Raw genomic sequence first — 25,960 nt, 5'->3', positions numbered from 1 at the left:
CTGGTTAACTGGCCAAGTGGCTGTAATGGTTGGAGCTGAGCCAATCTGATGACAGGAGCCAGGAGCTTCCTGCAAGTCTTCCACACAGGTGCAGGATCCCAAGGCTTTGGGCCGTCCTCCAGTGCTTTCCCAGGCCACAAGCAGGGAGCTGGATGGGAAGTGGAGCTGCCAGGACATGAACCGGTGTCCATATGGGATCTTGGCCCATGCAAGGCGAGGATCTTAGCCAATAGCCTGTTGTGTTGGGCCCTTTCCTTTCACCTTTTTTTTTTTTTTTTTTTTTTAAGATTTCTTTCTTTCGGACCCGGCAGCGTGGCCTAGCGGCTAAAGTCCTCGCCCTGAACGCACCGGGATCCCATATGGGCGCCAGTTCTAATCCCGGCAGCTCCACTTCCCATCCAGCTCCCTGCTTGTGGCCTGAAAGCAGTGGAGGACGGCGCAAAGCCTTGGGATCCTGCACCCGCATGAGAGACCTGGAAAAAGTTCCTGGCTCCTGGTTTCAGATCGGCACAGCACCACTGGCCATTGCGATCACATGGGGAGTGAGTCATGGGACGGAAGATCTTCCTCTTTGTCTCTCCTCTTCTCTGTATATCTGACTTTGTAATAAAAATAAAATCTTAAAAAAAAAAAAAAGATTTCTTTCTTTCTTTATTTTGTTGTTGTAAAGTCAGATATACAGTGTGGAGGAGAGACAGAGAGGAAGATCTTCCGTCCGATGATTCACTCCCCAAGTGAGCCGCAACGGGCCGGTGTGCGCCTATCCAAAGCCAGGAACCAGGAACCTCTTCCAGGTTTCCTACACGGGTGCAGGGTTTCAAAGCATTGGGCTGTCCTCAACTGCTTTCCCAGGCCACAAGCAGGGAGCTGGATGGGAAGCGGGATTGCCGGAATTAGAACTGGTGCCCATATGGGATCCTGGCGCGTTCAAGGCAAGGACTTTAGCTGCTAGGCCATGCCGCCAGGCCCAAATGTGTATTTCTAATCTTTAAATTTTTGTTATTTATTTTACTATTTGAAAGGCAGAGAGGGTGAGGAATCTCCAATAAACTGGTTAAACTTCCCAAATACCCTCTAGGGCTGGACCAGATATGAATCAGGTCCTGGAGCCATCACCTACTGTCTTCCAGGGTGCTCATATGAAATTCAGAGTAGAGCTGTGACTAAAACTGAAGCACTACAACATGGGATGCCAGCCCCCCAATCTCACTATGTACTTTTAGAGGCTCACAAGTTTCTGTTCTTCAAATATTACCGTCACCAAAATTAAACAGGAACTTACCTTAGTTCTGTAAAAAAGCCTTGCATCTTCCCTAATATCACACTTGACGTGCTTTTCCAAAGCCCCACAGAGTAGCACAAAGTGTTTCTGTGTAAAATAAGTACAACAGATGAAAATAGCAAACTAACAAACATGACAGTTTGAACAACTAAGTCATTAAAAAAATCTATCATTTAACGATTTCTGATGCTACTCAGCCAACACACAAGGAGCTGTTATCAGTGAAAACAGTTACATAAGGTTGTTGGGTTTATTGGTCTAAAGTTTAAAAAAGTACAAAATACAAGTTGCTTAATTCAGACTAGGTGATATTGTAATACTCAGAAATGTGAAGAGGCTGTTGCTTTTACACATTCTCTAGAAGAATAATGAAATAACACCTTTCCTTTATTAACAAAGTAAGTTTTTACTAATAGTGGATCACACTTATTTAAAAAAACCAATGAGCACACTTTAAAAAAAAAAATCTTCCATCTGCTGGTTTACTCCCTAAGTGGCTGCAACCTCTGGAGCCTAGTCAATCCAACGCCATGAGCCAGGAGCTTCTTCTCGTCTCCTAGGTGGGTGCAGGGTCCTAATGCTTTCGGTCATCCCCTACTGGTTTACCAGCCCACAAGCAAGGAGCTGCATGGAAAGTGGAGAAGTTGGGACATGAGCCAGTGCCCATATGTGATCCCAATGCTTACAAGGCGAGGTTTAACCACTAGACTATTGTGAGGGGCCCCATGAGGCCACTTTAAAAAGTCTGTGGTGAACAAAATAAAATTAAAGGCTATTTAAGATCACTGCAAGGAACAAAAATTAGAGTGGGCGAGGGTTGATTGGGCTTAGCCACAGCATCAGCTGGCAGAAGCTGGCACTGGGGACTAATTCTGTCAAGTTAAACTGCAGAACCACCTGGACAGTGCATAATCCGGGAGTGGGGGTGGCCTGGGAGGGAAATAGTGAGTTCCTCCCTCTTGGGTCACCACACCCACGGGAGGGCACAAAAACCAGGACAGGGGCTGGGGTGGCTAGACAGAAAGGCACCCAACAGCATGTGTGAGGGCTGGATAGTCGGGCTCGTTGGGTTGAACTAGGCTTCAATGCCCATTGACATGTATGAGAGTGAATGGGATGTGGGACAGACTGGACTAGTCTGCTGTACATACTGGCAAGCACAGAAACCAGGGTAGGGGGCGGGCCTGGTGGGGGTTATTATGGGTCGTTCCGACTAGGCTGCAGCTCCCACTGGTTTATGTGAGGGCCGAGTGTGTGCTGGACAGAATCAGGCTGGACTGCAATACCCACTGGTTGCAGTGGAAGACAGCGCCAGGAACAGAACCAATCCAGCAATTGCAACCACCAGTTGATTGGGGCGACGGACTGTACCGGGCCAAGTACTGTACTTGCAAGTACACACAAGAATCTGGTATGGGAACATATCAATCGAACTGCCGGACTCAGAACCTAACCTAACCATGAAAAAACAGAGGACACAAGAAGTCAGTCAATTACGTCAGCCATATGTTGGCAGTGAAAAACTGGGCAAACAGAGACTCTAAGATGGATTATGTCAATTAGTGGATTCTTCAACGACCTCATCGTGCTTGGAATGGCGAGCTTGGCAGCAATTCATAACTGTTGAACTATCAAAACCACTTGAGCAAGACCCTCAGAGCATGACCCACATCAGGAACCTGGGATGGGTGGGAGACTGGGTGGGGCTTCTCCCTTTATCACCCCCTTTACCCCAGATACATGAAAAAAAAAGTGGAAATAATAATCTTACCCATTTTCCTGTAGTCTTTAAACCTTTTTGCCCTAATTAACTATGTAAAGACTGTCAAAAATAAAGAAAAAAATTCACTACAAGGGCCTGGCTCAATGGTTCAATTGGCTCATCTTCCTCTTTCAAGTGCTGGGATTCCAATATGGGTGCCAGTTTGTGTCCTGGTTGCTCTACTTCTCATTCAGTTCCCTGCTTGTGGCCTGGGAAAACAGTGGAGGACAGCCCAATGCCTTGGGACCCTGCACCTTCATGGGAGACCCAGAAGAAGCTCCTGGCTCTGGATAGACTTAACTTTGGCTGTTGCAGCCACTTGGGGAGTGAATCAGAAGATCCAAGACCTATCTGTCTCTCTCTTTCTCTCAGTAAATCTACCTTTCCAATAAAAATAATAAATCTTTATAAAAGATCACTCCAAATGAATGACCATATTAGCTTCTATTCACAAGAGCAAAAAAGCATTTGCTAAGTACAGTAGCATCTATAAAAGTGCAAAACCAATCTTATGTCCTTCCTACCATGTTGAACAGTAAGTTTTTCACTGGGTAGAAGGTCCAATAAAATTTTATTTCTAAACATCAAAATTAAAATTTCACATAATCTTCTTGTCATTAAAACCTATTCTTAAGCCCTGAGCAGCAGCCTAGTGGCTAAAGCCCTCGCCTAGCACACCCAGGATCTGATATGGCCTCCGGTTAGTATCCCGGCTGCTCCATTTCCCAACCAGCTCCCTGCTTGTGGCCTGCGAAAGCATTAGAGGATACCCCAACACCTTGGGATCCTGCACCAGCATCGGGGACCCAGGAGAAGCTCCTGGCTCTGGATCGGCTCAGCTCCAGTCGTTGTGGCTACTTTGGGAATGAATTAGCAGATGGAAGACCTTTCTGTTTCTTCTCCTCTCTGTATACTTGACTTGTCAATGAAAAATAAGCACTTTCAAGGGAAGATTAGCAAATTAGGTCAATAGTTAAAGTTCTATCTTCATATCTCTTTTGATAGCAGCAAATGTCACTGAAAGGACTGACTGAATCTTAAAAATATTGTTCTTTTAATTTTCTTCCAAAGATTAAAAAATATTTAAACAACTCCTAGTTCATAGGTCACATGAGATTGTGAAGGGGATCTGGCTGTGGGTCATAGTTTGTTAACCCTAAGTGTTAAAGTAGGAAATGGAATAATTAAGAAATGAATCAAATATGTCCATTCATTCCATCAATAACGACACTTACTTAAAAATAACAACAATAAAGATTACCTACCCGTTGTCCGGAGGAAAAAGAATGAGAACAACTGACTTCGCCGACTAAATGAAGAAGGATGTAGGTCAAGTAATATGCCTGTTAGAGAAATGAATAAAACAATATCAATGAAATAGGTAAACATTATTCCAGTTCATACATTACAAATGTTGCCCAGGAAACATAAAGGATTTGCTAAAGGTAACCAGGAAGAGAAGGAAAAGACAAGCATTTAACCAAGGGCCGGCATTCTACATGGGCACTGGTTCATGTCTTGGCTGCTCTACTTCCCATTCAGTGTCCTGCTTATGGCCTGGAAAAGCAGTGGAGGATGATTCAAGTCCTAGGCACCCTGTACACAGGTGGGAGACCCAGAGGAAGTTCTTCGCTCCCAGCTTTGAATCAACACAGCTCCAGCTGTTGCGGCCATTTGGGAAGTGAGCCAGCAGATTGGAGATCTGTCTCTCTTTCTGTAAATCTGCCTTTCAAATAAAAATTGATTTCACACAGTCATTTAATCTAGGCTTTGATTTCTAATTGAAATCCATCCTTTCTGCCATCTGCCACCTCAACACTCCGTAGCACAATGGCTACAAAAACAAACAAGAAACTCCCCCAAAAACCACCCAGTATTAAATTACCACTATTTTTACCTAAATTATTGACTTTCAAGATTACTGAAGAATTTCACAATGGTCCTACATCGTGGCGCAATGAGTTCAACTACTGCCTGCAATACCAGCATTCCCATGAGTGCCAGCTGAGTGCCAGCTGAGTCCCAGCTGTTCCAGTTCTGACGCAGCTTCCTACTACTATGTCTGGGAAAGCACTGGAGATGGCCCAACTACTTGGGCCTCTGTCACCCACATGGGAGACCCGATGGGATCTGAGGCTCCTGGGTTTGGTCTGGTCCTGCTCTGGACGTTGCAAGCCATTTGGGGAGTAAATGAGCAAATGGAAAATCTGTTGTTAAGACTCTCAAATAAATCTTAAAATTTTAAAGTTGGTATCAGTTCTTTTCTTACGTACTTGTTGATATTTAGTCTTACATACCTGCTTTTCAAGTTCTAAATGAAGACCGTCATCAACAGTGCCATTTGGTTGTTCAGCCTTTTTCTTCAAGACCATTTTCTTTAACAAATTAGAAGGCTTCATTTGCACAAGATAGCGATGTAGGACTGATATCTATTAGAAGAAAGTAGACAAAGAACAGTAAATACTAAGCAGTACAGTTCTTTCTTGCCAATGTTTTCCAGTGTCTCCTCTGTTCATTATGCCTTTTAGTTTTCTTAGTAGTACAATAATGTCCATTTCCTTTTTACCTAAGTCTTTAATTTCAGGGCCGGCATTGTGGCACAGTTAAACTGTTACCAGTAATGCTTGCATCCCACATGGGTGTGGTTTGAGACCCACATCCAGCTCCCTGCTAATGTGTCTGGAAAACGAAAAGAGGATGATTCAAGTCCTTGGGCCCCTGCACCCATGTGGGAGACTCAGAAGCTGTTCCTATCTTTGACTTGGCCCAACACTGGATATTGCAGCCAGTTTGGAAGTGAACCAGTGGAGGGAAGATCTCTTTCTCTCCCTTTTCACTAATTCCTTCAATTACATAAATAAATAAACCTCAAAAACAAAAACAAAAAAAATCAAGTTTGAATTGCTTAAAAATGAATTTATTAGAGATCTAACATCTGTAATTTAGGATAAATGCTTAGGAGACCAAATGACGGAAGATGACAGAAAATGACTTCTCTGTAAAATTATCTGAAAATCAGCAATGCTGAACCTCTTCAAGGATAAGAAATACTTAGGTTTTTTTTTTTTTTAAAGATTCATTTTTATTGGAAAGTCAGATATACAGAGAGGAGGAGAGACAGAGGAAGATCTTCCATCTGATGATTCACATTCACTCCCCAAGTGCTCCAAGTGACTACAATGGCTGGTGTTGCACTGATCTGAAGCTGGGAGCCAAGAAATTCCTTTAGGTCTCCCACATGGGTGCAGGGTCCCAAGGCTTTGGGCTGTCCTCAACTATTTTCCCAGGCCACAAGCAGGGAGTTGGATGAGCAAGCAGGGCCACCGGGATTAGAACCGGTGTCCATATGGGATCCCGGCATGTTCAAAATGAGGACTTTAGCCACTAGGCCACCACACCAGGCCCAGTTTTGGGGAGGAGCATTACACAGGCAGGTGTTTGGTACAGCAGTTAAGATGTTGCTTTGGATGCCTATATCCCTGTTAGTTTGTTTTGGTTTGAGTCCCAGCTTTGCTTCTGTTTCTGGCTGCCTGCTGATGTGCACCCTGGCAGGCAGCAGGTAGTGGTGTTCCCTGTCACTCACGTGGAAGATTTGGATTCAGCTTGTGGCTCCCGATTTCAGCTTGGCCTAGACTGAGTTGGGGAATTTAGAGTATGAACTATCAGATGGAGAGCCTTATCTACCTTTCAAATAAGTGAAATAGATTTAAAAAAATTTAAAAAGCATTACAAAAAAGTTTTGTGAAAATCATAACTATACTGTATAAGTTAAATCAATTATGAGACTGAGGGTTAATTATTCATATAGTTTTGTTTTATATGAACAAAACAGGAGAGCCTGGGGCGATGGCTGCACTGGCTAATCCTCCCCTTGAAAGTGCTGGGATCCCATATGGACACCTGTTCTAATCCTGGTGGCCCCGCTTGCTCATCCAGCTCCCCGCTTGTGGCCTGAGAAAGCAGTGGAGAATGGCCCAAAGCCTTGGAACCCTACACCCATGTGGGAGACCTGAGAGAAGCTCCTGGCTCCTGGTTTCGGATCAGATCAGCTCCAGCTGTTGAGGCCATTTAGGGAGTAAACTAGTGGATGGAAGATCTTTCTCTCTGTCTCTACTTCTCTGTAAATCTGCTTTTCCAATAAAAATCTCTCTTTTTTTTTTTTTTAAAGGAAAGAACACACAACTAACTGGCAAACAGTAGAAGTTCTATCTTTGGATCTTTTTTGATAGCAGTAAATGTCACTGAAAGGACTGATTGTTATTTGCTATGTAACCTGGTAGTTCAGCTCTAGAATAAAACCTTTAGTAAAGTAGAAACCAGCTGTCACCATTATTCATTGCTTCAGAGCACCGTATACATACTTCCATCACTGTTTTTATCAGACTAATTTACAATAGCTCATTCATAGAGCATGTCTTCACTTCATTCATTTTTTAATCTCGAAGACTGAAGCCAGTGTGGTGGTACAGCAAGTTAAGCCGCCACCTGTGATGCTGGCATTCTATTTGAGTGCCGGTTCAAGTCTTGGCTGCTCTACTTTGGATCTAGCTCCTTGCCAACGCACTCAAGAAAGCAGCAGGGGATGGCTGGTATTTGGGTCCTTGCCATCAACATGGGAAACCTGTTTGGAATTCTAGCCCATCAGGTAGATAAATAAACCTTAAAAAATAAAATCCTTAAGACCTGGGAAAATACCAAGTACTACAATTTAAACTTGAACTACAATTTAAACAGGATCACAGTCTATGGTGAGTTTTGAAATTTAGTAAAGGGTATCCCAATTAGCGGTATCACTGTAAAAAAAAAAAAGACTCCCATTAGCTTCCACACAACATGTTTATATGTGAAATATTCACTACGGAACTAGTACTTGAACGAATCCATATTAAACCATAGGATCTAAAAGTGTACAAGTTGCTACTTTCTCTATACTTCAGTATCTCTCTCATTTATTCAAAACAAAAAATGCATTTATACCTGCAGGTTATTGGCATTAGGGACATCTTCAGGTTTCTCATCCAAAAGCTTTGAAATAATCACCAGACTGAGGCACTGTCTCAGTTGCCTAGAATTAGAATTCAAAAGTTGTTAGAATGTATCTTAATCAATACTGCCTGAGAAGCAAATCAATAAGCCAAAGAGACTTCTAGTTCTAATTGGAAACACAGGTAGTGTTTCAAGAGAAGACTATGTAAGAACACAAGTTATTAATGAACAGTAAAATATTTTATGTAAAATATTTGCATTTAAAGTTAGGAAGAGCTGCCTGAAGCTTAACAAGTCAGTAAAAGGCTTTATCTTTGTGTTGATTCACTGAAAGAAAAACCATACTATTAGTGGAATAATCTTTGCATTAAAGCAAGCAAGTTAGTACATTTGTTTTTATTTGTGTCACATGTATTATGTCATCAGCTAAATTAAAAATCAAGACTATTGTACAGAATGATCCAAGTTAACAATCAGCCCACTAGTGCCTTTTTTCCATAAGTATGAACTGAATATGAAATAAAAGGCTTTGATTTCATAAAGAATGAATGAAAATAAACACTTTTAAAGTAGTTCATTAATGTAACCTTTATACATTTTCTTAGTATTTTTCACTTTTCAATACCTTCCACGGGAAGTCCAGTTGGGGACCAGCTGTACCATCCACAGTAGGTTGTGAGGATGACTTGAGAGCTCATTTATGCCCCGACAGAGTTCAGGCACCTGACCCAAAAAGAACAAGTGAGATTTCTTTTTCAAACAGTACAGCAGGATCAAGCATCCAATAGATCATTTATATTTCTTCCTGTCCTAATACAAAGACTATTATAAAATACAGGGCCCTCACTTTCAGTAATAGTATGGAGTCTAGAACCTGCTAAAATGTACACAAGATACAGATTCAGTTTTATTTTTTTAAGATTTATTTATTTTTATTGGAAAGTCAGATATACAGAGAGGAGCAGGAGAGACAAAGATCATCCGTCCGATGATTCACTCCCCAAATGACCACTAATGGTCGGTACTGTGCCGATCCAAAACCAGGAGCCAGGAACCCCCTCCAGGTCTCCCACGCAGGTGCAGGGTCCCAAGACTTTGTGCTGTCCTTTACTGCTTTCTCAGGGCACAAGCAGGAAGCAGGATGGGAAGTGGTGCTGCCGGGATTAGAACCAGCGCCCATATGGGATTCGGCGGATTCAAGGCGAGGACTTTAGCTGCTAGGCCACCGCACTGGGCCCACAGATTGTTTTAAATGGGTCATTTTTTTTTTAATTTTCTTTTATTTATTTATTTATTTTAAATATTTAGTATTTTTATTGGAAAGGCGGATATATACATAGAGGAGGAGAGACAGAGAGGAAGATCTTCCATCCGATGATTCACTCCCCAAGTGAGCCGCAACGGCTGGTGCGCGCCGATCTGAAGCCAGGAACCTGGAACCTCCTCCAGGTCTCCCACGTGGGTGCAGGAACCCAAGGCTTTGGGCCGTCCTCAACTGCTTTCCCAGGCCACAAGCAGGGAGCTGGATGGGAAGTGGAGCTGCCGGGATTAGAACCGGTACCCATATGGGATCCCGGTGCGTTCAGGGCGAGGACTTTAGCCACTAGGCCACGGCACCAGGCCCGGGTCATTTTTTTTAAAAAAGATTATTTTTATTTGAAAGGAAGACCCTCAGAGAGGCAGAGATAGAGAAGGAGATCTTTCACCTGCTGGTTCATTCCCTAAATTAGGCAGCAATGGCCAGAACTGAGCCAATCTGAAGCCAAGAGCCAGTACCTTCTTTTGGGCCTTCCACATGGGTACGGGGGGACTTGAATCATCTTCTGCTGCTTTCCCAGGGCACAAGCAGAAAGCTGGGACTTGAATTAGTGCCCATGAGGGAATGCCAGCACTTGCAGGTGGAGGACTAGCTGCTAGGCTACCATGCCAACCTCTAACAGGTCTTATACAGACCACACAGATACGCTTGTCAGAATTCCACCTGGCTTTCCTATTTTGTGCTCCAGCATATCTTCTCCTCTAATTAGTTCTTCTTGAGAGAACATGGACATGTTTTAAATGTCCCATCAAAGAAAGTTGAGAAACATGATTTTCAGGAAGATCTAACAAAGATGATGCATGTTTGCTCTCTATGGCTGCAGATGTTCAACTTAAATTCCTGCTGCAGATCTCTATCCATCACTTCAGTTAGGTCTCTGCTCTAAGGTCGTGTCAGAAAGGCTTTCTTCCAATGCTTCACACCAAACACAACAGCATAATACTGGTCTTGCTACTGCCTGTCGTTCAGGATAGGGAGCTTTTGACTGACTGATAAACCCCACAGAATCATTTGCTCTGGCCCTGTCAAAGCAAAAAACCCTAGCAGGTTAATATTTTTAAGTTGATAATTTGGTATGGTCTGCACATCATGCTAAAACAAATAAATGTTCCTCGGTAGAAGAAAGGTTCCCCAGCCCTGTTACTCATGCTGCCCTCTAAATTACAGTACAATACAGCTTGATGGGGATGGCTGCTATCTGTGATGCCTGCATCCAATCTGGGCACCAGTTTGAATCCTGGCTGTTCCATCCAATCCAGCTTCCTGCTAATGGCCTGGGGAAAGCAGCAGAAGACGACCCAGTGCTTGGGACTCTTTCCACCCATGTGGGAGACCTGGAAGAAACTCCTTGCTTTGGGTGGCTGGCCCAGCCCTGACTCTTGAGGCTATCTGGAAGTGAACCTTTCTGTCACTCTTTCAAATACATACACCTTAAAAATAAACAAACTATAAATTGACATGATAATTCAATCCACATTACTTTTCACCTCTAACAAGTACAAAGCCCCTGAGGATAAGAGCATTGGTCTTTTTTTCACAGCCAAATCTCTAGTACCTATGTTAGATAAAGAAATGAACCATTTGCTAGAATTGTATTTAAATTCATGACAACAAATCTTTCAAAAATTTCAGCTGTTAATTAATCAAAAAACCCTAATAAACACAATTTTGCTGAATGAACAGTTTCTGAAAGGATTCTGGTATGAATTTAAATACAGTTCTAGCAAACAATCCATTCCCCAATCCACTTTTGATTTGGCAAAGACATTAACTGAGCTAAGAAACATTATGACTTTTGTATACATGGTGAGTCAAATCATGATGCTATACAAAAAGCCTATACAAAGGTTTTACATAATGTTACCTTTGTGTTCCAATCTCTGATGTTTTTCATCAGATTTATCAGTAGGCTCTGAAAGTCGACGAGGGGAATCTGCTTCAGCTGCTTCTCCAAACTCATTTTAAACAACATCAGAATCAGCAACATTATCTCACGATCCTGGTAACCTTCTGGATGTATGGATGTACACAAGCCTAGAAACTTGAACACAAATGCAGACAAGACAACTTCAGAAGATACGTTTTACTTGAGGAATTTTAACTTAAAAATCTTTTGACGGGGCTAGCACAGTAGGTTAAATCACTGTCTGGTATCCCTGCATTCCAACTCTGTGTACCAGTTGCAGTCCTGCCTGTTTCACTTCCATTCCAGCTCTTTGCTAATGTGCCTGGAAAGGCAGCAGAAGATGGCCCAATTATCTGGGCTCTTGCCCTGTCGAAGTGGGAGACCTGGATGGAGTATCTGACTCTTCATTTCAGCCTAGGCCAACCATACCCATTGTGGCCATTTAGGAGTAGAAAAGTGGGAGTGAATCAGCAAATAGAAGTTATCTCCTTCTCTTCTTTCAAATGAGTAAAAAAAAAAAATCTGGCACAGGATGCAAAAGAAAATTTAGAAAATAAGTATCAGATGTATAAAAACGAGCAGCAAGAAGCGCTCATGATGTCTAAAGCTCAGTTAAATATTTTCTATTTCCAGCCGCTGTGTGCAATGTTGGCATCCATGTGCATGCAGGTTTGAGCCCTGGGTGCTCTACCAGCTTCCTGCTGATGGTTCAGGAAAAGCAGCTTCTGACTCCTGGTGTTGGCCTGGTGCGGCCCCAGTTGCTATGGTCATTTAGGGAGTGAAACAACAAATAAAATATCTCTAAATATCTCTCCTTCTCTCTACGACTCTGCATTTCAAATAATTCTAAAAAAATAAAAATACTTTCCACTTTCAAGATTTTGATGGTTCAGTATCACTGATTTAGCAAATAAATATCTTAACATTTTTATGAATTCTTGATCACTAAGTTATATTGCATTTGGCCTAACAGTGAGGCTGTCCACTGGGCAACTGTGTCCCATATCAGAATGCCTGGGTCCACTGTAAACCTCCAGTCCCGATTCCAGCTTGCTGGCCATGCAGACCCTGTGAAGCAACAGTGATAACTCTATAGAGACGGAGCTCCTGCCACCCACAGGAGAGACCTGGATTGAATTCCAGTTCCTTCCTGGCTTTGCTCCTTTTCCTCAGTCCCACTGCCAATGTTTGGGGAATAACCAGTTGTTGAGAGTTCACATTCCCCCTGTCTTGATCTCATATAAATAATAATTTAAAAAGACCAAGCAGGCATAAAAGACAGCCACTCTAGGGAAAAAAATTGGCTTTAAAATGAAATCTAACAGGCCTGGTATGGTAGCCTAACAGCTGAAGTCCTTGCCTTGCACACACCAGTATCCCATACAGGTGCCATTTTTTATCCTGGCGGCCCCACTTCCCATTCTGCTCCCTGTTTGTGGCCTGGGAAAGCAGTCGAGGATGGCCCAAAGCCTTAAGGCCCTGCACCCATGTGAGAGACCCAGAAGAGGCTCCTATTTCCTGGCTTCGGATCAGTGCAGTTCTGGCCATTGTTACGACTTGGGGAGTCAATCAGTGGATGGAAGATCTTCCTCTCTGTCCCTTCTCCGCTCTGTATATCTGCCTTTCCAATTAAAATAAAATAAATCTTAACAACAAAAAAAGGAAATATAACCTAAAGTTGCCTTCTACTCTTAATATCAGAACAAAAACAAAACCAACTAAAAGCTTTAATACTAAGATACTTACTCATAATTTTCACTTGGTAAGCTATTAGTAAAATCATACAGTAAGACTCTAGTGATTTTTTGTTTAATTACTACGCCAAAACTAAAATGGTTCTAGCTCTGGGTTAAAGAAATACAAAAAAGTTTTTTCTTACCTTAACGACATTTAAAATGTTGGTTTCAGGAAGAGTTGAGAAAATTGGCTTACAAGATGAGTCTTCATTATCTTTTTCTGCTGATGTTGTCTGAGTTTCAGAACTATTGGGAAGTGAATAAAGCAATGCATGGTTAGGAAATTTGATGCAAAATAATTATTCAGTTTAAAAACTGATGAAAATTTGGTGCAGAAAATTTGTAAAACAAATTTTTCATAATATGTACTTTCCATGAAGTTTTGAAGATGTCTTGGATTTGGGACTAAAACTTTGTATTTCTAGTGGAACAATGGTCAAGAAGAGAGTTCTATTAGCATCCCTTAGCACCTGAATTCTCGCTTCCTGAATATGGACTCTGAACCATGTGCAAACATTTTTATTTCAAATCCACCTGTGTAGAAAACTTGCTATAAAGTATAAGTGTATGTACACCAGCAAAACTAGACAAGTTGTTTCTGGAGCCCTGATTGAAAAAACAGCGAGTAGGTTCTATTGCAACAGGCATTTCATTGCACTGTTAATAGTAACCTTTGGAGGCAGCAGGGAGCAGCTTAAGTCTTAGGGGTGCTACCACTCATTTGTAAGATATGACCAGATTCCTGGCTACAGGCCATTTGGGAAGGGAACAGCAGATAGGGGGCTCTACTTCTTTCCCAGGCACATGTTCTAGGTCTCTCAAATAGCTGAAAAAAATTAATTTAAAAAAGTCAGTTCAAATACAGAAGTTAATATTTTTACCTCCCCCCTTTTTATAAAGATTTATTTTTATTTGAAAGGCAGATTTACAGAGAGAAGGAGACAGAGATCCTCCATCCATTGGTTCATCCCCTCAAATGACTACAACAGTGGGAAGCTGAGCAGATCTGAAGCCAGGAGCCAGTAGCCTCATCCAGGTCTCTCATGCAGGTACAGGAGTCCAAGGACCTGGGTAAACCTCTGTTGGTTTCCCAGGTTACAAGCAGGAAACTGGATGGGAAGTGGAGCAGCCAGGACTAGAACTGGCACCTATATGGGATGCCTGTGATGTAGTTGCCTTTTTTTTTTTTTTTTTAAAGATTTATCTATTTTAAATGCAGAGTTAAAGAGGCTGGCAATGGTTATAGCAAGTAAAATCTTGCAGTGCTGGCATTCAACATGGACACTGGTGTCAGCTGTTACGCTTCTGATCCAGCTCCCTCTTTTTTTTTTTTTTTTAAAGATTTATTTATTTTGATTGGAAACGCAGATTTTACATGGAGAAAGACACACAGAGAGAAAGATCTTCCCTCCGCTGGCTCATTCCCCAAGTGGCCAAATGGCCAGAACTGAGCTGATCTGAAGCCAAGAACCAGAAGCTTCTTCCAGGTCTCCCACATAGGTACACAGTCCCAAGGCTTTAGGCTATTCTCAACTGCTTTCCCAGGTCCCAAGCAGGAAGCTGGAAGGGAAGTGGAGCAGCTGGGACACAAATTAACACTCATATGGGATCCTGGCACATGCAAGGCAAGGATTTAGCCACTAAGCTATGGCGCCAGACACTCCAGCCCCCTCTTAATGCACCTGGGAAAACAGCAGAAGATTGCTCAAGTCCTATCACTCATGTGGGAGACCTGGATGTAGTTCCTGACTCCTGAATTCAGCCTAGGCAATCAGCCACTGTGGCCACTTGGGGAGTGAACCAGAGGATGGGAGATCTTTTTGTCTCTTCTTCTCTCTGTGAATTTGACTTTCCAATAAAAATAAATCTTACATATATATATATATTTTTAAGAAGGCATTTAGTCTAGTGGTTATTATGCCTCTCTTACATTTCAGCCTGGGTTGATTCTGGGCTCCATTCCAGTTTTCTGATAATGTATATCCTGGGACAGATGGGGTTCCTATCACTCACATGGAAGATCTGGATTGTGTTCCTAGCTCTGGCCCTGGCCAAGCCACGGTTGTTGTGAGCATCTAGGACAGGATAGGAGCACTTTTTCTGCCTTTTCAAACAAGCAAAAAACTAAAACAATGTAAGGGACTATTTCTATTATTTCCATGTTAAACATGATGGTGGTTTTTAGATTAAGACATAGTCTAATTCAAACTGATCTCAACTTTAAGAGACTTTTTTTTAAATCAAGAGCATGAAAGTCACTAAATTAATGTTAACTTTTACATGTCAATTATTTAAACTTATGCTTTTGGAGTTAATTATGACAACTTACATTAGACTGTTTTCATTGAAGTCTGGCTGAAGATTCTCCAGAGGAAACAAAGACCTAAAATCAATTCCCATATTGAAAAACACAGCTGCGATATCAGATAATGATGGAATCCAGGGCCAAATTGGCGAGTCACTGAAGATATCTGGTTAAAAGAACAAAACACATTACTCAAAACCACTGATGCACAAACTCACATTTGCAAGGTGATCGCATGTGAAATATTCTTAAAATGAGTTTATACAAGACAGTTAATGACATGCTAACACAATAGTAATATATGGGGGTGATCACTGAAACAATAACTTTTCAAAATAAGTGTGAAGGAAATGACACAAGTAAAGAAAACAGCTGAGTGATGGATAAAAGAGTGTAATTCAGGAGAAAATAATACATTTTGAAATAATAATGATGTCAAAATCTTGACTACTGCCAACACAAGGAGATGTGCAATTTTGGTGCCTTTTTCTCCAATCTGCAGCATAAGTGAAACAGAGCTGTTTTTTACTATAAAGGCTCTTTTTAAAAAATTCTCTGCTATATTTGCCATTAAATACTCGGAAATCAATCCTGCATATTTGATGCTTCTAATGCTTTAGCCAATGAGAGCACAATGATATCAAGCTAAATTAAAGCTGGTGCTATCACAACAGTCTTTGAGAGGTGAAAAACTTACGTTTTGCAATGAGCACTTTCAGTTTACTGTAGTGCATTATCAACACTTACCAATTAAGTTGGTTACCAATAAGCCAATTAAAATGAATTGGATAAATCAATACATAAATAAACTAAGAAAGTCAATGACTACTTACCTCCAAATTAAACCACGATTGCTAACAAAAGTTGCCACTTACAACTAGAGAAATACAGATACATAATTTTGATTGGAGTTTCCTTATTTAGGATTTCTGGTTACAAAAATAATTTTTTCTGTTTGCAAATACACTAGCATTCAGCAGTATGCCAGGCTGCATATTAGCAATTGATAATACATGCTGTACATCACAGCAAATTTACAGACTCACCATTTCTAATTGTTATTTCCATCAATGTACTTAAAATTTGCACTGACACGATACAGTCTTTATGAACTGACATCATCTGTCAAAAGTACACAAATAACATAAAACATTAAAAAGAAAACATGAGCAACTGCTACACAAAAGTATTTTCTGTGCATTTCATTTAGACCTCACAATAGGCTTGAAAGTAGTATTCATCACACATAAGATTAAATGCCGGACTCGGTGTGACAAATGTTGATACTTGGAGAAAAATTTAAATCCAGGTCTGATTCCTAAACTAGGATTTTTTCCTATTACATTTTACAACTTTCATTTATAATTAGACAAATTTAACATTTAAATGTATTTAAAAATGCCTTTCTGCGCCCGGTGCCGTGGCCTAGCAGCTGAGGTCCTCGTCTTGAACACGCCAGGATCCCATATGGACGCTGGTTCTAAACCCACGTGGGAGACCCGGAAGAGGATCTGGGCTCCTGGCTTTGGATCGGCACAGCACTGGCCGTTGCCGTCACTTGGGGAGTGAATCATCGGATGGAAGATATTTCTCTCTGTATCTCCTCCTCTCTGTATATATCTGACTTTGCAATAAAAATAAATAAATCTTTAAAAAAACGCCTTTCTGATATATATGGTATGAAAGCAAAAAATTATAAAGGATCATATCAAGGCAAAAATAAAATTGCGCAAACTAGTAAAAATATTTGAGTTTTTAAAAATATTTATTTATTTAATTTTATTGGAAAGTCAGATATGCAGAGAGGAAGATCTCCTGTTTGTCAATTCACTCCCCAAATGGCCACAACAGCCAGAGCTGAGCCATCTGAAGTCAGGAGCCTCGAGCCTCTTCCAGGTTTCCTATGTGGGTGCATAGTCCCGAGGCTTTGGACCATCCTCGACTGCTTTCCCAGGTCACAAGCAGGGGTCTGGATGGGAAGTGGGGCTGCTAGGATACGAACTGGTGCCCATACATGGGATCTTGGTACCTGCAATGAGAGGACTTTAGCCACTAGGCTACTGCACCAGCCCCAAGTGTGATTCAGAAATTTCAAGTAGTAGAAATGGAAACATGTGGGTGGTATACACATGTATCAGTGTCACTGGAAGTTCTGCTTGTCAGATAGATTTGGGAACATATGGCCATTTATGGGGCTAAGTGGAACAGTTTAGAAGTAACACTGACAAACTAAAAGTCCTTTGGAGATTCAGGATAGTAGGGCACTGGGGAATGTTTAATGTGGAGAAGGGTAAGGGTCATGACAATTATTTTCAAATAACTGGAAAATTGTTGGCTAGGGCTTATTACGGGAAACTATGGAGAAGACAATCAGCAACATTAGACAAACCATAGGAAGGCATATTTTAATTTAATTAGGACTAGGAAGATTTTTTTCTTTAAACTGGACTACAAATAATAACTCCCTAGCCACTGGGAGCAAATGCTGCTCCCCTCAGCCTAAGTGTTCTTCTCTCACCTGGCAGCAAGGCTCTGCCACATCACTCTCCTCAGGTGGGCAAAATCTCACTAAAAATTGCTGGAAAGACAGAGCTTAAAAGACGCATGTGAATATGTGTCAATTGAAAATGATACTGACTGGTTACTTCTTCAGATCTCACCTCCAAAGAAAGGCCTTTATCTACGATCTCATTATTTTTAAAATAATGTTTTTTTTTTTTTTATTTTGTTTTTATTACAAAGTCAGATATACTGAGAGGCGAGATAGAGAGGAAGTGGAGCTGCCGGGATTAGAACCAGCGGCCATATGGGATCAAGACGAGGACCTTAGCCACTAGGCCACAGTGCCGAGCCCCTATTTTTAAAATAATTTAAAAATTTTATTTTAGTATTTAAGAGGTGAGGGGGTTGTAGACCCATGTAGGGCTCCATTCGGATGGAGATCAGGGTAGGGGATATGGTAGGGAAGATCAATGTTTTAGTTTTCAGTTTCAGTTTTCCCTCCTGTGTCCAAAGGAGGCTACACAAGCGCTCCTTGCTGACTGATTACATCAGTGCCTGGGGATGGAGACAGTCATTTGATGTCACTGTCAACCACCATATTATTTAAAAGTGAAACGAGGGGCTTCCGCCTGGCCCAGAATCAGCTGTTGTGGCCATATAGAGGGTGACTCATTGAGTCAAACATCTCTCTTTTGCTCCCATACTATGTCTTTATTTTAAACAGATACTTTATCTCCCACCTTGGTACTCACTATATTTACTTTAGTCTACTTTATTTTTTTCACAGCACTTATGACCTAATATATTTTTACATATACACACACACATATTATTGCATATCTCCTATATAGAACGTGGGCTATGTAATATCAGACAGTAATTTTTTCTTAAAAAAAAGATTCATTTTTTTGGAAAGGCGTAGTTTTGGGGTTACGGTGACTGTAGGGAACAGAGACCTATTCGCTGGTTCACTCCTCACATGGCTGCAATGGTCTGGGCGGGGCCAGGTAGCAGGAGCTTCATCTAGTTCTCCCATGCAGGTGGCAGTGGAGTAACCACCATCTTCTGATGCTTTTCCAGGGCCACCAGCAAGAAGTTCAATCAGAAGTGGAGCACTGGGACACAATGGCACCTATATGGGAGGCCAGCAGTGCAGGCAGTGGTTTCACCCATTATGTCATAAACACATATGAAGACTCCTTTTGTTAACTATAGCAGTGATCTAGTGGTGTAATGAAATGTCTCAGACACAAATAACTACTAACTCTCCTGCATACTACCTGTATTAACAATTCCTTTATAATGCACTGAGACTCCATTTGCATCATTCTAATCCTATGAAATCATGAATTTGGTATATTGTTTTTTTTCTCCCTAGTAATATGTGATTAGAATTACATGTAAAAATTTGGATATTGCCTGAGAAATATAGAAGGCAACCATAACCCTCCCAAAACACTGCTCTTACCCGAAACAGCCACTTTAATACAGGTACAGGACACTGGACATAATGATAAGCAGAGGTCAGGAAGCCTTGTGTTGTCAAAAAAATCTGATCTGTTTTTCCAGATCTGAAAAAAAAAAAAAAGTGAAATCAAGGACTATTACTTTCACACCAAATATTTTCTACTTCCACCAATTCAAAATGGTAACAAGCAAATCCTGCTATGTAGATACACTCCACACCAATATAGATGGGTTACTCACAAAACAAATTCAAGCAATGGCTCTCAGCTGATACACGCTCAGCTGCACACCTGTCTGGTAGTCAGTGCTACATTTGCTGGCAGTGTTGATAGGAGCCTGCAGAATTTCAGGACCTCCACTGCCACTGCTAGCTTACAGAATGTTACTTCATAAAATTGCACCACAACTAATAGAATGTCTAGACCTGAGATTTCAAGCACCTAGAAAAATCAGATTTGTTAGGGCATATGGTAGACATTACTCGTTGTCCATACTAACATCTGGTCTTGCAGTTCTTTTTGGTAACCAAATCTCAATTTTAGTTGGGCACTTTGGCTGCCTCCCATATAGCCAGGTGTGGCCACACCAAGTTCTATCCAACTAACTCTTAGCAGAAATGTGTACAATTTCCGGGAATTTGAACATATAGGAATAGAGCTCCAGTAGCCACCAGAGCAATGAGGGACAAAGAATGATGGAGAAAACGAACTGTATAGTGAAACCAACCCAGCAGCCCTAGACTTTATACTTTACATTTAAAAAAAAATTATTTTTATCGGAAAGGCACAGATACAGAGAGAAAGATCTTCTCTCCACTGTTTCAGTCTTCAAGTGGCTGCAATGGCCAGAGCTGAGCCAATCTGAAGCCAGGAGCCAGGAGCTTCTTCCGGGTCTCCCACATGGCTTTGGGCCATCCTCTACTGTTTCCTCAAGCCATAAGCAGGGAGCTTATGGCAGTGGAGCAGCCAGGACCTGAACCAGTGTCCATAAGGGATCCCAGTGTATGCAAGGAGAGGACTTCAGTCACTAGGCTACTACGCCGGGCCCTTCTTACAATTTTTAATTTTACAAAATGAATCCACTTTTGTTTGACAGTCACTGCTTTTCAGATTGTAATCCTAACTAATAAAGGGAGGTAAACAACTTTCCTATGCTGTTTCTTATAATAAGAAAATGCAAAAGGCAATAAACAAAAAGATAACGCAACTAGAAGATTATAATGGTCAGAAGTATTTTTATACTTAAAAAGTCACAATATTAATTTCTACTTACTTAAGAATTAGCTTTTCTACTGCACTTTGTCCGATAAAACCAGAGTCTCTTAAATCCAAGGTATACTGACTGAAAATTTTTCCAGAATTAAGGAAGTTAAATATTTCTTCACCTGGATGATGATCAGGAATAGCATCAACCGTAACTGAAAATTTCTTCAGAAATTCCCTGAAACACAAAAAATGTTAATCGAATACCAAATAGTTACACCACAGCAAACAAACTATTTAAACTATTCTTTAAAAAGAATTTTAAGGGCCCGGCGGCGTGGCCTAGCAGCTAAAGTCCTCGCCTTGAAAGCCCCGGGATCCCATATGGGGCGCCAGTTCTAATCCCGGCAGCTCCACTTTCCATCCAGCTCCCTGCTTGTGGCCTGGGAAAGCAGTCGAGGACGGCCCAAAGCTTTGGGACCCTGCACCCACATGGGAGACCCGGAAGAGGTTCCAGGTTCCTGGCATCGGATCGGCGCGCACCGGCCGTTGCGGTTCACTTGGGGAGTGAATCATCGGACGGAAGATCTTCCTCTCTGTCTCTCCTCCTCCGTATATCTGACTTTGTAATAAAATAAATAAATCTTAAAAAAAAAAAAAAGAATTCTAAGCTATTTTACTTCAAAGTCAGAATTATATAACAGGGAGACAAAGAGAGATGTTTCACCCACTGGTTCACTCCCCAAATGGCCACTATAAACAGACTGCCAGTCTAAGTATGGGAGCCAGGAGCTTTTACCAGGTCTTCCTAGTGGGTCCAAGGGCCCAAGGATTTGGGACACCTTTCTTGATTTTTTTTTTTAATTTGTTTTTTATAATAAAGTCAGATATACAGAGAGGGGGAGAGATAGAGAGGAAGATCTTCTGTCCTATGATTCACTCCCCAAGTGAGTGCAATGGCCGGTGGTGCGGTGCCGATCTGAAGCCAGGAGCCAGGAACCTCCTCCAGGTCTCCCACACAGGTGCAGGATCCCAAAGCTGGGCTGTCCTCTCCTGCTTTCCCAGGCTACAAGCAGGGAGCTGGATGGGAAGCAGAGCTGCTGGGATTAGAACTGGCGCCCAAATGGGATCCTGGTGCATTCAAGGCAAGGACTTCAGCCGCTAGGCCACACCGCCAGGTCCTACCCTCCTTACTTTTCAAGGTAGGGAACTGGATCAAAAGTGGAGCAGCTGGGACACAAACCAGTACCCACAGGCAGAAGATTAGCCCACTACATTACAGCACTGGCCCCAACAAAGGAGACTTTATGTCCAAAAGTCAATCCCAGGTTAGAAGACTAACTTGAGAAAGAGTATGATTTGCTTCTTGCATTGTGTTGCTAGTAGTTAGGCAAAAGCCACCAAAGGTATCTTTTACAAAGGAACAGTACCCAAGACAAAAGAAAAGGTGTAACTTGGCTCTAATTAACATTTGCCTTTTAACAGGATCACACAGAGATTACAAACAGCAAAGCAGCAAAGATTATTCACTAAGTAAATAACCTTCAATGGCCCATTTATTTTATAAAACAAAGGAAGAAATATAGAAACTTAATAGTATACATATACATTATGAAAAACACTGTACCTGTGTTCTTCCAAGAGGCCATCCTCATCATCTGTACTATCCTGATCTCCAATTCTGATTGGGGACTTAATGCCTCGTCCCTGCCTTATATCTTCTTGTAGTTGCTTCTGCAGTTCATCTAGCCTGAGAATTCAAAGAAAGTTATAATACGTAGTTTACTCTAAAAACTTCCATAGGTCAAATGTCTCAACAATATATGGACCATATCATTTTCACTAAAATACAGGAAAATCTGCTTTTACTAGGGTACTAGTACTGTATCAGAATAGTGTTCCATTTGGCCCAGCAGTATGGCATAGAAGACTAAGCCCTTGCCTGCTGCTCTGGCATCCCACATGGGTGATGATTCAAGTACGAGTTACTTCACTTTCCATCCAGCTCCCTGCTAACGACCTGGGAAGGCAGCAGAGTATGGCTCAAGTCCTTGGGCCCCAGCATCTATGTGAGAGACCTGCAAGAAGCTCCTGGGTTTGGACTGACCTAGCTCTGCTTGCTGTGGTCATTAGTGGAGTGAATCAGCAACAGCAGACAGAAGATCTTTATCTGTCTTTCCTTCTCTGTAACAGCGCCTTTTATCATTTATTTTTTTTATTGGAAAGTCAGATTTACAGAGAAGAGATAGAGAGGTCCAGCTACGAGAAAGAGAATAGATGTAAGAGAAGAGAGGTCTTCCAACCACTGGTTCACTCCCTAAGTGGCCGGAGCTGAGCAGATCCAAAGCCAGAAGCCAGGAGCTTCTTCTGGGTCTCCAACATGGGTGCAGGGTCCCAAGGCTTTGGGCCATCCTCTATTGCTTTCCAAGGCCACAAGCAGGAAGCTGGTTGGGAAGTAGAGCAGCTGGGATATGAACTGGCACCCATATGGGATCTCAGCGTATGCAAGGCGAGGACTTTAGCCAGTAGGCTACTGCACCGGGCCTAAACACTGCCTTTTAAATAAAAAATATAACTCACATCTTAGGAAAAAAAAAATTGTGTTCCTTTACATAAAATCCTCAAATATTTCTTTACAGTTGAAAGACTTCAAAACATGTCCTGCCCAAGTCATTTAGATAACAGAGAAACAAAAATGGCAAGAATAAAATGAAAGTTATTTTTTTTAAAAAAGGTAACAATAAACATCACTGATTTACTAACCCTCAAATTCTTTTATTTTTACTTATTTATTTTTTAAATTTTTATTGAAAGGCAGATATACAGAGCGGAGGAGAGACAGAGAGGAAGATCTTCTGTCCAATGATTCACTCCCCAAGTGACTGCAACGGCTGGAGCTGAGCCGATCAGAAGCCAGGAACCAGGAGCCCTTCCGGGTCTTCCACGTGGGTGCAGGGTCCCAAAGCTTTGGGCCATCCTCAACTGCTTTTCCCAGGCCACAAGCAGGAAGCTGGATTGGAAGTAGGGCCGCCGGGATTAGGACCAGTGCCCATATGGGATCCCGGGAGTGCAAGGCGAGGATTTTAACCACCATGCTGTCGCGCCGGCCCCAAATCTTTTATTTTTAAAGATTTATTTATTTTTTATTGGAAAGGCAGATATACAGAGAGGAAGAGAAACAAAGAAGCTCTTCTGCCAACTGATTCACTCCCCCAAGTGGCTGCAACAGCTGGAGTTGAACCGATCCAAAGACGGATGCCTTTTCTGGGTCTGCCACATGGGTGCTGAGTTCCACGGCTTTGGGCTATTCTTGACTGCTTTCCCAGGCTACAATCAGGGTGCTGTATGGGAAGTGGAGCCACCAGGATTAGAACTGGTGCCCATTAGAACTGGGATCCCAACGTGTGTAAGGCGAGGACTTTAGCCAGTAGGCTACCGCACTGGGCCTAACCCTCAAATCCTTAACGATCATTTGACGTCTGGTGGTGTCATCAACCTATAGTGTTTGCCATTATCATCATAACAGCTAACATTTTCTGAATTTAATTCACAATGCAACATCCAGGCTGAACCCGAGGCGCTTGCTTATGCTGTCTCTTCAAGATTGATTCTTTTTTTAAGAAAAAAAAATTTATTTTTTTATTTGAAAGACAGAATTACAGACAAAGAAAGAAGCAGAGAGAAACACATCTTCCATCTGCTGATTCCCACCTAAATGGTTGCATTGGCTGGAGCTAGTTTAGGCTAAGGTCTAAAGCTTGGATTCTATCTTTGTCTCCCACAGAGTCACAGGGGCCCAAACACTTGGCCCGTCCTCTACTGTTCTCCCAAGCACACTGGCAAGGAGCTGGATAGAAGGCAGAACACTGGGATTCAAACCAGCACACATAGGGGATGCTGGCACCACAGGCAGCAGCTTATCCTGCTGCACTGTAACGCCTATCTCCAAATTAAGCTATTTTAACCAATATTCTTGTAACCAGCACCAGCTCAAACAAATGAGTGAAGAACAGTAAACAGCTAGCACATGTATTGCCTTGTCATTATTGGAAAAAGTTAAGTCATCAGTTCAAACCAGTACTTTTGCCTTTGGTATGAGCTTTAAATAAACAACTTCAGATTAAATATCCCAGATCAGAATTTAACAATAGAGATAATTTCTCAAAGTAAATTCAGAAAGGGAAAAACTTTTGACATACTAATTGTCTATAAAATTCCCACAGTTATCTATTCAGTTATCAAGTCTGAACTACATACACAACTTCTATGTCATCAAGTCAGCCGGGTTCTTAAATTCTCTGGATTAGTTTCACAGATATTTCTTGAATCAACAAGGAAGTATTCTTCCTATCTCATTAGCAAAGGTAATCTGCAACTAGTCATAGAGATTTCATTAGGATCACCATGATCCTCAGCTTCCTGATTTTTGTGTGAGTGTGTTATGTGTAGGGATGCTCATCACCATTCTAAAAGCATAGTCCTCAAAAGAGTAACTCAATGTATAAGTATCATTTCTTGGGGCAGGTGCAGTGGTGTAACAGGGTAATCTTCTGCCTATAGCACTGACACACCATATGGGCATGGGTTTATATCCTGGCCACTCCACTTCCAACCCAGCTCCTTGCCTATGGTCTGGGAAAGCAGCAGATAATGGCTCAAGTCCTTGGACCCCAGCATCCATGTGAGATTCAGAGAAGCTCTGGCTCCAGGCTTCAGATTGATTCAGCCCCAGCCACTGCAGCCACTTGGGGAGTGAATCAGTGGATGGAAGATCTCTGTTTCTCCTTCTCTCTCTGTAAAATCTGCCTTTCGGGGCCCGGCGTGGTAACCTAGTAGCTAAAGTCTTCACCTTGTATGCACAAGGATCACATATGGGCACCAGTTCATGTCCCAGCTGCACCACTTCCCATCCAGTTCCCTGCTTGTGGCCTGGGAAAGCAGTGGAGGATGGCCCAAAGCTTTGGGACCCTGCACCCACGTGGAAGACCCGGAAGGGCTCCTGGTTCCTGGCTTCAGATTGACTCAGCTCCAGCTGTTGCAGCCACTTAGGGAATGAACCAGCGGATGGAAGCTCTTTCTCTGCATCTCCTTCTCTCTGTATAGACTTTCCAATGAAAGTAAATAGCTCTTAAAAAAAATCTGTCTCTCAAATCAAATCAAATCAAATAAAGATATCTAAAAAAAAATCTGGTTAGGCTGAACAAAACTTTGATGCAGTATACATACACTTTTAATTATTAAAAATAGGCAAGGGATCTGAATACACATATCCACAAAGCAACTATTCAAATGGTACATGAAAAGATGCTCAGCATCAGTAGTCATTGTGGAATGCAAATCAAAACCACACTGGGATGGTTATTAAAAGAAAACAATCAACGTTGGTGAGGAAGTGGAGAAATTAGAATCCTTATGCACTAACCATGGGAACTGTGGGAACGGTGGAGCTGCTGTGGAATAACAGCACGGTGGTACTTCAAAAAATTAAGCAGAA

At 41.9% G+C, this 25,960-nt stretch overlaps 1 protein-coding gene across 1 annotated transcript in view; it reads right to left on the bottom strand.

The window, feature by feature from the left end:
- SLF2 (SMC5-SMC6 complex localization factor 2) overlaps positions 1-25,960 on the bottom strand; it is a 46,316-nt gene that overhangs the window by 8,214 nt on the left and 12,142 nt on the right. Inside the window, exons 7-18 of the mRNA XM_004579954.3 lie at positions 22,094-22,216; positions 20,537-20,704; positions 19,266-19,368; positions 16,342-16,417; positions 15,320-15,461; positions 13,134-13,236; positions 11,213-11,389; positions 8,656-8,753; positions 8,022-8,109; positions 5,342-5,473; positions 4,310-4,387; positions 1,283-1,369 (exon numbers count right to left, since the gene is read on the bottom strand). Coding sequence (XP_004580011.2) covers positions 1,283-1,369; positions 4,310-4,387; positions 5,342-5,473; positions 8,022-8,109; positions 8,656-8,753; positions 11,213-11,389; positions 13,134-13,236; positions 15,320-15,461; positions 16,342-16,417; positions 19,266-19,368; positions 20,537-20,704; positions 22,094-22,216 — 1,375 coding nt within the window. The remainder of the gene's footprint in view (positions 1-1,282; positions 1,370-4,309; positions 4,388-5,341; positions 5,474-8,021; positions 8,110-8,655; positions 8,754-11,212; positions 11,390-13,133; positions 13,237-15,319; positions 15,462-16,341; positions 16,418-19,265; positions 19,369-20,536; positions 20,705-22,093; positions 22,217-25,960) is intronic.

Source organism: Ochotona princeps, chromosome 13 (assembly GCF_030435755.1).
Source record: "Ochotona princeps isolate mOchPri1 chromosome 13, mOchPri1.hap1, whole genome shotgun sequence".
Lineage (NCBI taxonomy): Eukaryota > Metazoa > Chordata > Mammalia > Lagomorpha > Ochotonidae > Ochotona > Ochotona princeps.
Note: the sequence above shows the minus strand (reverse complement) of the source record. Positions and strands in the feature narration are given on the sequence as shown.